Below are 15,893 nucleotides of genomic sequence, written 5' to 3'. Positions count from 1 at the left end.
TTTTACGTTAAAGTGTCTGTTTCATTCAAAGTATTAACACTGACCTCTTACACTAAAATGAGTTCTGTCATCCCAGTAGAAGCATAAAAGGAAAAATATGCAATTTAAGAAGATATGAAAACATCACACAAAATCAAAGCTTTTACGATATTTAAGTAGCAATACCTGAATTCATAATTACAGTGAGAGACAGAGAGAAAGACACCAACACAGAGGCCAGGACAGGACAGAGAGATATCACTTCTGTTGGCTCCTAGTTTTCAAGAAAAACTTTACTAGAAAAATAAGGTGAAAAAAAATCCAAGTCTTTGGGAATCATGTAAGTCTAAACACAGGTAAAAATCAGAGTTGAAATAATGAAAACCTGAACTTGGAGGAAGGAGGTCAACACAAGTACTCAGTACACAGATCCTCAGCTGCTTTCCCTGACTCCACATCCGCACATCCCCTATCCCAAGCTCCCTCCTTTCAGGGAAAAGAGTCACTGACACATGGAATTCTAGGAAGCCAAATGACAGACGGTCAATGAGTCGACTACGCAGAAGGAGAATAGCTGCTCCAAACTTCTGCTTTTATACTATTTATAGTATTGGATTATATTCATGTGATTTATCTTCCCCAAATACTCTGAACTTCTATCTGAGGCTCAAGAATTATCTTCTTTTTCTTTGTGGCCCTAGCAATTAACAAAATGCCTGGCTTCTAGGCTAGAATGGTGTGGGCTGTCATAGAGTTTACCATGGTTATCCCCTCAACCCACAACAGTGCGTGACTTATAGTAGGCGCTCCATAAATGTCTGTTCAATACATAATGAATCAATCACCCATCTTTGAGTGGCCTTCCCTTGAAACTCTTTTTAAATAAAGTTATAGACTAAATAATAGTCTTTAAGAAGTCTACTTCTAAAAACTTTGAATGATCTTAGTAAATAAAATGGAAGTAAATAAAATAAAATGATGTACTTCCTATGAATATAATTTTGAGTGACCTGTATAAGAAAATCCATTTAACAGAATCAAAGCTGGTAGATGTGGCAGGCAGAGGGACCCCTCTATTAGGGAAGAGTAAGGCACCATAGCTAATACAAAAACATCTTAAAATTAGGGCTGGACCAGATCTCAAACTGTCCCTGCAGGACATGGTGGATTAAATCTAAACATGGGAACAATTTCTTGGTTCTTGAATTACAGAACTTGAAATTAGTGGGAACGTTCTGGATCAATAAACATCTGTTGATATCAGTCTGATGTGAGGAACTGATAGATTTAAAAAGAAAACACTTATACTTTCCAATAAAAAGTAAAGTTACAATGGTAATACAATACGATTGATGTTTTACTGAGGCATTTAATACCTTTACTGATTAATAAGCATTAGAATTTTGTCTGAGCTGCTTAACAATATAGGGTCTAAGAACCTAAGATCGTATTGAGATAAATGAAAAAAGAGAGACAGAAAAGAGAGCCAGGATTTTAAGAAACCACATATAATTTTAAAACCCAAGTTTATAGAAATTTCAAGGCATCCAACATATATAAGATATTATACTCCAACCAGAAATATATCACTTTGATACAATCAATTCTGCATAACTCCTGTATTTACAGAATAGAAAGCAATCAACTAATGGGCAGCAAGGATGACATTGAGCATAATTCAAAGCTGTTGTTTACCCATTGTGGTAAAGTATGACAGATGGGAGCACAGAGTCAGCAAGCAGAGTTGGTGATTTACACACCCTGTAAGATTAGATTAACGGCATTTTTATCAATAGAGGTAAGCTATCACCCACAGTTAATTTTAGTAAAGATTGCAAGAATCATAAAAGTGTGGCATTTGAGTCCCTTCCTTGAAACATGTTTACCAAAGATAAGCATTAAAAAAATTATCGGGCCTCCCTGGTGGCGCAGTGGTTGAGAGTCCGCCTGCCGATGCAGGGGATACGGGTTCGTGCCCCGGTCTGGGAGGATCCCATATGCCGCGGAGCGGCTGGGCCCGTGAGCCATGGCCGCTGGGCCTGCGCGTCCGGAGCCTGTGCTCCACAACGGGAGAGGCCACAACAGTGAGAGGCCCACATACCGCAAAAAAAAAAAAAAAATTATCGATCAACAATCAATAATTTACTAAGCATTTTGTATATGTGCACTAAAGAATAAAAACACCAAGAGATACAAAATAATTCTAAGATTTGGCCTCTGCCCACAGGAGCTGACAGTCTTCTTGAAAAAACAAACGTAATATACACTAAAGTATCTGTGACTACAGGACAGTGCTACACTCTTGTATTTCAGGAAATCACAAAAAAGGACAGGTGGACAGGAGGAGTTGAGAACAGCCATAGCTAATTTTTACTGAGCACTGTCCTTATGCAAGGCATTGTGCTAAGAACTTTGCACACATTACTTCATTTCCTTCTCTCACCACAGATGAGGTAAGTACAGTAAGTATCTTCCTTTTCAGAGGAAGATCAACAGAAAGTCAAGTTATTTGCTCAATCATTCAAATCATTAAGTGGTAAAGGCAACATTAGGGTCTATGTATCTTGAAAATCAGACTGTAGGTAGGCAAAAGGGAAGGCCCTGTGTATCAAAACTGGTGTTAATGGAATTATAATCTAAAAGAGTCTGGAAAGGGGAAAAGTGACATAAAAGTTACAAAAACATAATTTGGAAAAGCATGTGCTTAAAACTGTTTTCATAATTACAATGTTCTTTAAAAAAAAAAAAAAAAACTACCAGGAGTACAGAACGTGTTATTTTATTCTCTGACCTTCTGAAGGCTTTTACAGCAATTTTTAGACTCATTTCAAAATTGGTCATAGATTTCGTATTTTTAAAGCTCTGAAAAAGTGAAGCCCATTAGATATTCAATACTTACCAACATCTTAAACTTGTTAAGATGATCTGAGTTGAACTGGGAGTCAAAAGTAAGGAGCTCAGGTAATTACTAAAAAAAGGTTTTCTAAAATCAAAGTGCATGCACATTAATGTTACCAACCTTTCAAGTTACCAAAAAAAAAGAGTAAAGTTTCACGACATTAAAGAAAAGCAACAATTTGAAAAGCTATGCATTGTTGCCTTTGAGAGCTACTGTTGTCAAACAAAAGAGGAAGGTTTTTCCCTCTCCCTTCATATCACAATACACTCTCGGGACATCCCTGATGAAGGGGCATGCCTATGGGAACCACAGTGCGAGTATTCATTTAGTACCTCCATTTCAGGAAGAGAGGTGTCAGTGGTCCTTGGTTCATCTACAGAGGCTTCATCATCAAACAACCGTCGACAGCAAACCAAGGTAAAGGGAGGCGGCACTTCTTTAAGAAAGGAGACTGCTTCTCGGCGAGATTTCCCATAGAGCTGCACTCCATTGACCTAGAAAGATAAGGGATAAGTCAGAATTGAGGAGGCCCCAAATGAAAAAAAACAAAAATCTCTTGCTTACGTCAATCTATCAAAGTGAAAACAGGATAATCGTTTTATTTTCCCTGTAAACAAAGGGCCTTAATCATTTTAGTAGTAGAAAAAAAATAGAAATCCCTAAAATTTATAAAAATTAAGGCTAAAGTTTTACTGAACTTGGGTGAATAAAGTATAAAATGTGCTCAGAGTACAACTATTACTGGGTATGTGATTTGCCTAATTTTTCACACCTCCCTGCTTTCTCCTTTCTATACTACAATGTCGTTTTTTTTGTTTTGTTTTGTTTTGTTTTCTGTGGTGGTACGCAGGCCTCTCACTGTTATGGCCTCTCCCGTTGCAAAGCACAGGCTCCGGACGTGCAGGCTCAGCGGCCATGGCTCACGGGCCCAGCCGCTCCGCAGCATGTGGGATCTTCCCAGACCAGGGCACGAACCCATGTCCCCTGCATCGGCAGGCGGACTCTCAACCACTGCGCCACCAGGGAAGCCCCATATACTACAATGTTGTATTCTCTCATCTACTCCCCATCTCTCCTTAAACACACTAAATATCAACGATAGCCTTCTTAAGACCGCTTCCTTTTGCTTTTCAATTTGTAAGCATATCAATAGAGATATTAACACTAATTTTTAAGGCTGTTAAAAACTTCTCAACTTACAATGTGTAGGTAACAAAATGTAGGATACTTGGCCGTCAAAATTTAGCATCAGTTCACAATTTTCTTTCACATCCCATAAACTCTTAATACCATCCTAGAAAAATCACCTCTGTAGAAAAGAAATACACATAACTTTGCCTCAGGTCCATTCTTACTCTGCTGACACAGCCATCGAGTGTAAGAAGTGTGTCAGATTTTCAAATTGTTTTTTTACAAGGGTCCCATATGTTTAGAAGAACAAAAAGATAATCAACTATTCCTTATTAATGATTAATGCTTATCACCAAGAGATTATCTATATTTCATATTATATATAGTGCATAGTAACAATTCTTTGCACCAAAGATGATTTAGAAACATGTCTATTCTAATTTTTTATATATATGACTTTAGCTCAAGGAGCTCTCTCATCTGTCTGCCACTCCCAAAAAGCTGAGGCATAAACACAATCCAGGCAACATATAATCTTTTCACATCTGACTCCTACCTTCCTGGCAGGGTTCAGCAGCATTATTAGTTTTAAAAGTATTTCTGGTCTGGCCTTAATTTCTGACAGGTGCAGTGCTAATGTCCAGATAACTGGCAGGGTTGACTTTCCTGGGAGGAACGTTTCCACCAAATCTGTCAAAATTGCTCAGAGAATAAGAGCACAGTGGGTTTTTGGAAGCATCGCATCAACAGTGGTCTGAGCCCAGAGTCATTCATCCCTTGGAACCACTCTCACCTGTAACATACCCAGCACTTAGCCATCAGACCAGACATAATCTCCCTGCCTTTTAATTATTTACAAAGAAATCACCACATAGTAAAGAGGCCCACATGCGTTTCAGGGAGCTAGCCCTAAAAAGTAAACATTGTCTCCCAGGACTTTATGACTGAGGAAGGGGTCCAGAGGATAACAAGTTCAGCAGCACATGACAGGTTTTTCCTGGAAGAACTGCAAGTCAATCTTCACACAAAAATGGGGAGGGAGGTACTTGCCACTGGTCACACCATGTCCATGGTGCCAACCAGTGCCATGAGCACAGAAAGTTCTAAAATCAACCAAATGGGGAGTAACATACTGAAAATAAAGCAAGCGGATAGATACAATCAAAGCAGGAATGCTACTCATGCACAAGTATTTTAGCTTGTGTTTCACATTACTTCAACAAATTTGAAAATCACTTTTCAGGTTTTTATCTTGGTGTACATTTAAATATTTATTTAGCTCATTATTTATTCATTTGAATTGTCTCCAATTATTATAGCAATGCCTGGTAGTCCTCCTCACCACTATATATGCCTAAAGGGATTGGTCACATTTCCCATTAGCAACTCCTATCTAAGGGGATTTATGGCTGCTGTAAATAGCTGCTCTGGGCTGAGACTTGGCACAATGTTCTAACCCTGAAGCATATTTGTGTTCCTAGTTTTAAGCTCTAAGGAGTACATTAGACAGACAGACAGACAGACAGACAGACACATACACACACACACACACACACGTACAGTTCAGGAGTTTATTTGGCTAACTTTACAGAGACTTTTTAATTTCTGTATTCAGTTGCTCAGATGCAGCCAATATTTTTTTAACATCTTTATTGGAATAAAATTGCTTTACATTGTTGTGTTAGTTTCTGCTTTATAACAAAGTGAATCAGCTATGCATATACATATATCCCCATATCCCCTCCCTCTTGCATCTCCCTCCCTCCCTCCCTACGCCATCCCTCTAGGTGGTCACAAAGCACCATGCTGATCTTCCTGTGCTATGCGGATGGAAGAAGCCAATTTTTATTTTAGAGCTCACAATATTTTTCTAGACTCTTCAAACCTCTTAAGTACTGTCAAGACTCAATTATTCAGACTTTGTGACTAGAAAACTCATACACATGTATTCATCTGCAGAGTACATAATACTGGACAAGTATTGTCCCACTACTTCATTCAATCCCCATTCAATCCTATCCTATAAAGATTGTTTATGTCTTTTCACGGTGGTCATGTTGCCAGTATCTCACAGTGAGATAATGTATAAAGCATTATCTTTACATGGACAATATTCCATTAGATCCTCACAAACATAGAGTGAAGTAGGAATTTATTGATGAAGAAAATGATTCTCAAAAAAACTGACATTCTAGGACATACGGTTCAGCTGTGGCAAACTCAGAACCAAAAGCAGCTCTCTGACTTGCAAACCTGTGCTTCTTTCCCTATCCCAAGTTCTTTCACTAGAAATCTATACTTGTGAATTCAACCAGTCTTCATGCTACCTCATTACATCACACATTCTATTACAAGGGAGAAGGCCCATGGAATTCCAATCTCAGCTAAGGCACAAAGGACTCAGTTGATGGCTGAGATCACGTACACTTACTCTACTCAGATCCAGCCAACATTTCTTTATCACCTACCAGGTACTAGTAGTGAATTATACTTAATGCTACTGAGCTGTAGACTAAAAATGCTTTAAATGATACAGTTTATGTTATGTTTATTTACCACAAAAAAGTAAACTAAACTGGTTTTTACTCATATTTCCATATCTCTCAAATACATATATCTCATTTCTCAATACCTAATAACTACATATTATGGCAATGTTTTCCAAATGGTCTCCAATCTGCAGATTATCATGTGTGACACCACAAAGTTATGTGATATACTCTGCAAATCAGAAGAGAAAGACATGATTCAGCACCAAAAAACCCAGAAGTGACAGCGTAAATTCTAGGGCATTAATCCACAATTAGCATCCCAATATCATTACTTGAACACCTCTAAAAATAAGCCATTTACTACATCTTAAAACAGGACCTGGCCTCTCATGCTTATGATAAAATTTGCCAATAGTCACAGCACTTTTCTCTCCGACCTCAAAATTCAACTCGGAATTCTCAACATACTCCTCCAGGTGACTAAACAGTACTTAAAAAACCCAACAAGAAACCTATTTGCTATTCTTGCCATCCCACTTTAAGCAAATACAAATTTTAGAAAGAAATCTCTACTTCAAGGCCCATGGGATTCTAATCTTGGCTAAAGCAACTAGGTTGACTCTATTAAACCCAACCTAGGACTTCCTGTGGATCTAACACTTGAGAGAACCCTCTTCTACACAGCCTTCTCAAAGTTTGACCATTCCCCGTATCTTTTTTAGAAGCTTAGAAAGTAGTGTGATGTACTGAAAAACCAGTGAAATGGGAGTTAGAAAACATGAACTAAAGTCAACACTCTACCAGTGTATAAAGTTAAGGGAAATCAATTCCTTGTTTTCTTATCTGTAAAATTAAGGGTTGTTGCTTGGTTTGTCTGCTGTGTTGGCTATAGAACTTTCCAATCTAACAAAATCTCTCAAGGCAGTCATGTCACAGCAGAAGTGCTCTAGAATTGCTCTGACTGAAGAGAGGCTGAGAAGCCTGAGTGAGCCCAGTAGAGGCTGCCATCATGGCGGGGAGGGAGTCCCAAGGAGACAGCCTGAAGCTAGTCAGTAACACATAAGCCTGAGGTTATCCAGCTCTAATCCTTATTAGAAATAATCAACAAAACCTGCAAATAAATGTGACTACATGTTCCAAACCAGGGGTTAGATTCTTTTTTTTTTTTTTTTTCTTTTTGCGGTATGCGGGCCTCTCACTGTTGTGGCCTCTCCCGTTGCGGAGCACAGGCTCCGAACGCGCAGGCCCAGCGGCCATGGCTCACGGGCCCAGCCGCTCCGCGGCATATGGGATCCTCCCAGATCGGGGCACGAACCCGTGTCCCCTGCATCGGCAGGCGGACTCTCAACCACTGCGCCACCAGGGAGGCCCTAGGGGTTAGATTCTTAAAAAGAATTTTGAAAAAAAAAAAAATTATGCTATCAAACTAAAACAGGACATTAGCTTCTTTCTTAGTTAATCATTTAAATAAGCACTCAAAAGGACATCTCAGGAGTCCCGATAGATGAGGAAAATGAACTGAAAGTATGTTATCTACTTCACTTACCATTACATAAATTGTTAGTATTTTTCTTCATCTTTATTTTTCCCAGCTTTATTGAAATATAATTGACATATAACATGTAAAAGTTTAAGGTGTACACTGTGATGATTTGATATATATATTGTGAAATCATTACCACAATGAGGTTAGTTAGCACATCTATCACCTCACATAGTTAGCATATTTTGTGTGTGTGTGTGTGTGTCTGTTTATGTGTGTGGTAAGAACACTTAAGATCTACTCTTTCAGCATCTTTCAAGTACACAACACAGTTTTGTTAAGTATAGTCACTAATTATTTGCCAATCTAAGTAGCTCACATTACATTGGTATTGATGATGTAACTGTGGATTTCTGGTGAGAACACATTCTCCTACAACTTAAAAATTCCTGCCCTGTGTCTTTTTCCCCTCAAAAATTTTACCTCAAGAAGCTCATCTTCTGGCTGTAGGAGGTTCAGTGTATCAAGAGGACCACCTGGAGCAATCGAAGAGATATAATGGTGCCCATCAAAGGAATCCACCTCCATGCCAAGCCTCAGAGTGTGAATGGGCAGCAGCTGCAACAAAACACAGACCAGTAACAGAAACATGACAAGGACACATCTGGCTGTTAATCCTCTATCAAGTACTTTTTTGACACAGAAGCCCCATCCCCTGAATCAGATCACCAAAATCCCAAAAGAGACAATAAGGGGAAAACTAGCCTCAAGTAAAACATGCAGTCATTTGTCATGTTGTTCTCACTCTTGTCCTCTCAGATTCCTTGGGAATGGAGAGACAGACGTACAAAGTCTCCAGTTCTAAGCTCCAAACTTCCTATGGTTCCCAGTATGTATTCTGTGTTTCACTTTTCTGCAGGGCTTCCCATCTCTCAGGACAACTAGCTCCTTTATATTACCTAAGTTCCACTCACACCTCAATACTAAAGCAGTATTACTTCCAGGAAGCCCTTCCAGATATCTGAGCTAATCCGCTTCCATCTGGGGTCCAAGATCACGCTGTACACATGTCCATCACAGCTCACAATACACTGCTTTTAAAATTCCTATTTTCTGGGCTTCCCTGTTGGTGCAGCGGTTGAGAGTCTGCCTGCCAATGCAGGGGACACAGGTTCATGCCCCGGTCCGGGAGGATCCCACATGCCATGGAGTGGCTGGGCCCGTGAGCCATGGCCGCTGGGCCTGCGTGTCCGGAGCCTGTGCTCCGCGACGGGAGAGGCCACAACAGTGAGAGGCCCGTGTACCGCAAAAAAAAAAAAAAAAATCCTATTTTCTTAACTGCCCCCCCCACTGCTTGAGGGTATCTTTTCTCTCTATAACCTCAGGCCCTAGAATAGTACCAGGCATCTGAACATGGGCTTGTTACATGTTATCTGAACTAATCCATGAAAGACGGTACCTCTCTCAAGATGTCTTTTTCCATCTCACCAGCTTAAGAGAGAACAATTTCTGATTTGGGGGAGGTATGGGTGTGTAATGAGGAAGGCAATCATTATTCCACTACAGGATTGGTTCTGTTGACTTAGAAGGATTCATATGGGTTCAGATATGAGCCAAGCATTAAGAAATTCTAGCCAATGTCAAGGGAAAAAGATGAGTGTCTTAGTGTCGTTGGCTCTAAAGGTCAAAGGCATTCACCAAACTCCATTCCCCTGACTTTCAAAATTGGAACTAATGATTTCTCATTGTGGATATATAAATTCAAACATGGCAAATGGTACTACAATAGTCTGTTTATCCAAAATACCAGGCCCATCTCTAACTGTGTATTTGCTAAGGAGAAAACCTTACACAAGGTGGCAACGCATCCACAACATGGCTCTTTCCCTATTTCCCTTCCTCTGCGATCACTTATCCTGGAGCTTGCCACCTCCCCTTAGTCATCTGCTCCGAGTCCTCAGAGTTCCACAGGCCTTGCTTCAGACACCACCTGGGGCTCATTTCCATCCTACTACAGACAAACAGACAAATGTGAAGTGGCAAGGCGTCCAGCTGACTAAGGCCTCAATGGCTTAAAGCAGGCAGGAGGAATTCCCGGCCTTGGGCTAATTTTCTGAAAATTAAGTGCTCTTGACCACCAAGCACTTCAGGATCTACAGCCATCTCTGGCAATAAGATATTCTAGCAATTCGAGCGTAAGATTGCTTTTACTCTTGTTCCCTCTCTGTGATCTCTTTATTTCTCACTGCTGCCACCTCATTCTGTCTAGTCATTGTACCAAATCCTGTATATCAAGCTAGGAGACATTAGGGTCAGTTTCTTTAGCACTAAAAGGTGAATAAAAACTCTGAGAAATGTTTCTGCAATAACACTTTACCCATCCATCTCTGCCAACTCTCTTCCTTCGTTTATGAGCTGAACACTAGGGCAGGGAGTGGTCAGTGGGTCCACCTGTAGGTCATCCCCAGTGCTGTGCTAAAGTATGCTTGCAAGAGCGGATTTTTCAATTTTCAGGAATTCTGCGAGCCAGTTGTTAATGACAGCCATTATTAAATATGAAATTATAAGATTACAATGAAATAAATAATATTAAAAATAAACGTAGTGGGCTTCCCTGGTGGCGCAGTGGTTGAGAGTCCGCCTGCCGATGCAGGGGACACGGGTTCGTGCCCCAGTCTGGGAAGATCCCACATGCCGCAGAGTGGCTGGGCCCGTGACCCATGGCTGCTGAGCCTGCGCATCCGGAGCCTGTGCTCCACAACGGGAGATGCCACAACAGTGAGAGGCCCGCATACCGCAAAAAAAAATAAATAAATAAAAATAAATAAATAAATGTAGTAAGTACTCAAAATCCATCACTTCCTAATTATTTTGACCACATTTTATCTATGTTCTTGAAGTGACTTCTATCTGTTATACATGTATGGTGGAAACACTCTCTATCTAAGAATTTAGGGAATACCAAAGGGATGAACAACTGAAAAAGACAGATGAAATGGCTGATCTGTCTAGCGCTAAATGCAGGTAGGTCAGGTAACAATATAGTCCTGCTCCCATGGAGAAACCTGCATCAATGAAGTGCAGCTGTGAATCGTTACCTAACTCAGTGTTCATTGCTGTCATTTTGGTTGCTTGAAATCTGCTACGGTGGAACTATTTATACACAGGTATTGGTAAATGCTATAAATTAGGGTTGCCTTTTTTTTTTTTGAGGGCTAGACATTTCCCAGCATATCACTGATCTACAATCTAGTTTGGACATGATATCCAGCATATATTTATAGAGTGTAAACTATGTGCAAGGATTTGAGCTTTGGGCTGGAATTACAGGATGAACAAAAGAAACAGTTTCTACCCTCCGGAACTAACATCTAGGATGGAAGGCAGACAATATAAACAAGCAAGAGAGCGAGCAGAGACAAGCAAAACAAGTAAGCCAATAAACAATGCACCAACAAACAAGTGAAAGGTAAACCCCAAGTTACCAACTGTGATAAGGGCTATGAAGGAGCTAATCAGGGTCAGGACATCGGACACAACTGTGGAGGCTGTTTGAAAAGTTGGTCAGAGTAGGTTTCACAGAGATGGGGACATTTAAGGTGAGAACACATATATATGGAATATAAAAGAAAAAAACATGGTCATGAAGAACCTAGGGGCAAGATGGGAATAAAGACACAGACCTACTAGAGAATGGACTTGAGGATACGGGGAGGCGGAAGGGTAAGCTGGGACGAAGTGAGAGAGTGGCATGGACATATATATATACACTACCAAATGTAAAATAGATAGCTAGTGGGAAGCAGCTGCATAGCACAGGGAGATCAGCTCGGTGCTTTGTGACCACCTAGAGGGGTGGGATAGGGAGGGTGGGAGGGAGATGCAAGAGGGCGAGGATATGAGGATATATGTATATGTATAACTGATTCACTTTGCTATAAAGCAGAAACTAACACACCATTGTAAAGCAATTATACTCCAATAAAGATGTTAAAAAAAAGATGCAGATGTAAAATAAGCATATGAAAAATAATAATAAAAAAATATACTTTTTAAATTAAGGGGAAAAAGTTCATGTCAACTGATAAAGGTGAACAAAGATGAAAAAAAAAAAAAAAGAATGAGTCAGCCCTACAAAGAGCCTGCTTGGGGACTGCTTGTGGGAGGTTAGTGAAAAAGGTAATTGCAAAATTTTTGGTTTGAGCAACTGAGTAGGTGGTGGTAGCAATTTCTGCATCGAAATAAGTGCCCAAATTAAAAGACACTGCTGTACACACAATTTGCTACTTATATAATAGTATGCCCTCATAAAAAAATAAAAGGAGGGAACTGATTCCAATCTCCCCTGCCAGCCCCTTACTAATCAATCCTGCTCTATTCCCCACATCTATGGAACAGCTGATGTCAGGAACAGGTTGGAGCACTGAAGAGCAGCAGAGGCTCACCCATTGAATCCCTTGACCACCAGATACAGGATGCCCTTCTAGGCTATTCCCCCCGATATCTATAAACACCACATGCTCCCTAGAAATGTACGCCATGAACGGAACACATGTGCCCCATCTTCAATCACACTGAACAAATAAACCAGCAATGATGTTTACCAAATCTGTCAATCTAAAAGACTCCTACCTAATATTCACTCTGCATCTAAATCTGAGTACAGCTGGATTTCTGAGACTTCATGTTACATGGCTGCAGGTTTCTCTGTGGGAGCAGGACTGTTTAATTACCTGTCGCAGCTGCATTTTGCAACTAAACAAATCAACCATTTCATCTGTCTCTTTCGGTTTTCCACCCTTTCAGAATTCTGAGAGCGGAAAGGGCTAAAATGACAGGAGTGGGTGCAACACACAGATGATTGATGCCTTCACACACAGAGCACGTTATGCTTTTTGATGCTTATTCAATGTGCTTTGCAAGGGGTCCTATTTAAATCTACAAAGTTAATGAGAAGCGGGATTTTCATGATCCTGATGTGACAAGTAAAGGATACAAGGAAATATATCCAAGGAAAGTGTGACCACTGTGTGATTTACTATCAGCACTAAAATGATGAAGATCAAATGAGATCAAGAAAGCTAGAGGAGGACTTCCCTGGCAGCGCAGTGGTTAAAAATCTGCCTGCCAGGGCTTCCCTGGTGGCGCAGTGGTTGAGAGTCCGCCTGCCGATGCAGGGGACACGGGTTCGTGACCCGGTCCGGGAGGATCCCACATGCCGCGGAGCGGCTGGGCCTGTGAGCCATGGCCGCTGAGCCTGTGCGTCCAAAGCCTGTGCTCCGCAACGGGAGAGACCACAACAGTGATGAGGCCTGCATACCGAAAAAAAAAAAAAAAAAAAAAAAATCTGCCTGCCAATGCAGGCGACACAGGTTCAAGCCCTGGTCCGGGAAGATCCCACATGCCGTGGAGCAACTAAGCCCGAGCGCCACAACTACTGAAGCCCACGCACCTAGAGCCTGTGCTCTGCAACAAGAGAGGCCACTGCAATGAGAAGCACGCACAGCGCAAGTAAGAGTAGTCCCCGTTTGCCACAACTAGAGATAGCCCGCATGCAGCAACGAAGACTCAACACAGCCAAAATAAATAAATTTATTCATTTATTTTTTTAAAAAAAGAAAGAAAGCTAGAGGCCTTGAACCTATGAGTGGAGAGACCTGTCAGGAAATAAGCTGCAGCTCATTCATTTCACTAGAAGCTCTACTTATAGGTCCCTCAAACAAGATATCAAAATGCTCAAGTAGGAATATAAATGATGTTGCTCCAGGGGGAAAAAAAACTTCCGGAGAGGAATAGCTATGTCAGTGGGATGGGGGAGGATGTTTCCAAAAAATTTGACAAAAAATAAAACACAACAGAAAGAACCCTATGACTGGTTCTTATAACACACACACACACTCTCTCTCTTTCTGTCAATGGAGATATTAAATAATCATTTATGTTTAAAGATTAGGTACAAAGAGTTACTAAATTTACCACAATTAAAAAACAAACTTTTCAAGAATGAGGCTACAACTTTTAAACTAATGGTGAAACACAGGATAATACCCTCAAAAGTTAGGTATGTTCATGCAGAGGTTATGCAAGACAATCAAACAATCTAGTAAAGCTTGATTTATGTTAGTTTTTCTCACCCAACTAAAATTTTAATTCTGGGGAATTCCCTGGTGGTCCAGTGGTTAGGACTCCACGCTTTCACTGCTGAGGGCACAGGTCCAGTTCCTGGTCGGGGAATTAGATCTCACAACCCTCAAGGCACATCCAAAAAAAATAAAAATAAAAAATAAAATTTTAATTCTGAATGTTTAAAAAACACACATTACACACTCCGTTGTACAGAAATATATTGAAGGATCTCTTCAGCTACCTAACACCAAGGTCAAGCATTAGTTGCCATTTTTTCATTTCAGATATCATTGATGTTACCTGTCTGGCCCATGTGATATTTGAGCTTTTTTTTTTATTAACATCTTTATTGGAGTATATTTGCTTTACAATGGTGTGTTAGTTTCTACTGTATAACAAAGTGAATCAGCTATACGCATACATATAGCCCCATGTCTCCTCCCTCTTGCTTCTCCCTCCCACCCTCCCTATAGCACCCCTCTAGGTGGTCACAAATCACCCAGCTAAACTCCCTGTGCCATGCGGCTGCTTCCCACTAGCTATCTATTTTACATTTGAGAGTGTATATTATGTCCATGCCACTCTCTCACTTCGTCCCAGCTTACCCTTCCCCCTTCCTGTGTCCTCAAGTCCATTCTCTAGGTCTGCATCTTTATTCCTGTCCTAACCCTAGGTTCCTCAGAACATTTTTTTTTTTTTAGATTCCATACATATGTGTTAGCATATGGTATTTGTTCTTCTCTTTCTGACTTACTTCACTCTGTATGACAGTCTCTAGGTCCATCCACCTCACTATAAATAATTCAATTTCATTTCTTTTTATGGCTAGTATTCCATTCTATATATCTTGCCACATCCTTTTATCCATTCATCTGTTGATGGACACCTAGGTTGCTTCCATGTCCTGGCTAATGTAAATAGTGCTGCAATGAACACTGTGTTACATGACTCTTTTTGTATTATGGTTTTCTCAGAGTATATGCCCAGTAGTGGGAATGCTGGGTCATACAGTAGTTCTATTTTTAGTTTCTTAACGAACCTCCATACTGTTCTCCACAGTGACTGTAGCAATTTACATTCCCACCAACAGTGCAAGAGGATTCCCTTTTCTCCACACCCTCTCCAGCATTTACTGTCTGTATATTTCTTGATGATAGCCATTCTGACTGGTGTGAGGTGATACCGCATTCTTTTTTTTAATTTATTTATTTTATTTATTCATTTTTTGCTGCATTGGGTCTTCACTGCTGCACGCAGGCTTTCTCTAGTTGCAGTGAGCAGGGACTACTCTTTGTTGCGGTGCATGAGCTTCTCACTGCTGTGGCTTCCCTTGTTGCAGACACGGGTTCTAGGTGCGCAGGCTTCAGTAGTTGCGGCATGTCAGCTCAGTAGTTGTGGCTCGCAGGCTCTAGAGCACAGGCTCAGTAGTTGTGGTGCACAGGCTTAGTTGCTCCGAGGGATGTGGGATCTTCCCAGACCAGGGCTCGAACCTGTTTCCCCTGCATTGGCAGGCAGATTCTTAACCACTGCTCCACCAAGGAAGCCCGAGGTGATACCTCATTGTAGTTTTGATTTGCATTTCTCTAATGATTAGTGATGTTGAGCATCCTTTCATGTGTTTGTTGACAATCTGTATATCTTCTTTGGAGAAATGTCTATTTAGGTCTTCTGCCCATTTTTGGATTGGGTTGTTTGTTTCTTTGATATTGAGCTGCATGAGTTGCTTGTATATTTTAGAGACTAATCCTTTGTCAGAGGCTATGTTTGCAAATATTTTCTCTCA

General features: G+C 40.6%; 1 protein-coding gene across 3 annotated transcripts in view; it reads right to left on the bottom strand.

Annotated features, from left to right (window-relative positions):
• The window catches only part of PATJ (PATJ crumbs cell polarity complex component), a 380,458-nt gene that overhangs the window by 296,163 nt on the left and 68,402 nt on the right, over nucleotides 1-15,893 (bottom strand). For all 3 annotated transcript variants that reach the window (XM_060089886.1, XM_060089883.1, XM_060089884.1), the window contains exons 15-16: nucleotides 8,468-8,602; nucleotides 3,211-3,372 (exon numbers count right to left, since the gene is read on the bottom strand). In XM_060089886.1, the coding sequence (XP_059945869.1) occupies nucleotides 3,211-3,372; nucleotides 8,468-8,602 (297 nt within the window). The remainder of the gene's footprint in view (nucleotides 1-3,210; nucleotides 3,373-8,467; nucleotides 8,603-15,893) is intronic.

Source organism: Mesoplodon densirostris, chromosome 2 (assembly GCF_025265405.1).
Source record: "Mesoplodon densirostris isolate mMesDen1 chromosome 2, mMesDen1 primary haplotype, whole genome shotgun sequence".
In the NCBI taxonomy this organism is placed as follows: Eukaryota; Metazoa; Chordata; class Mammalia; order Artiodactyla; family Ziphiidae; genus Mesoplodon; species Mesoplodon densirostris.
This window is presented reverse-complemented; position numbering and strand designations above follow the sequence as displayed.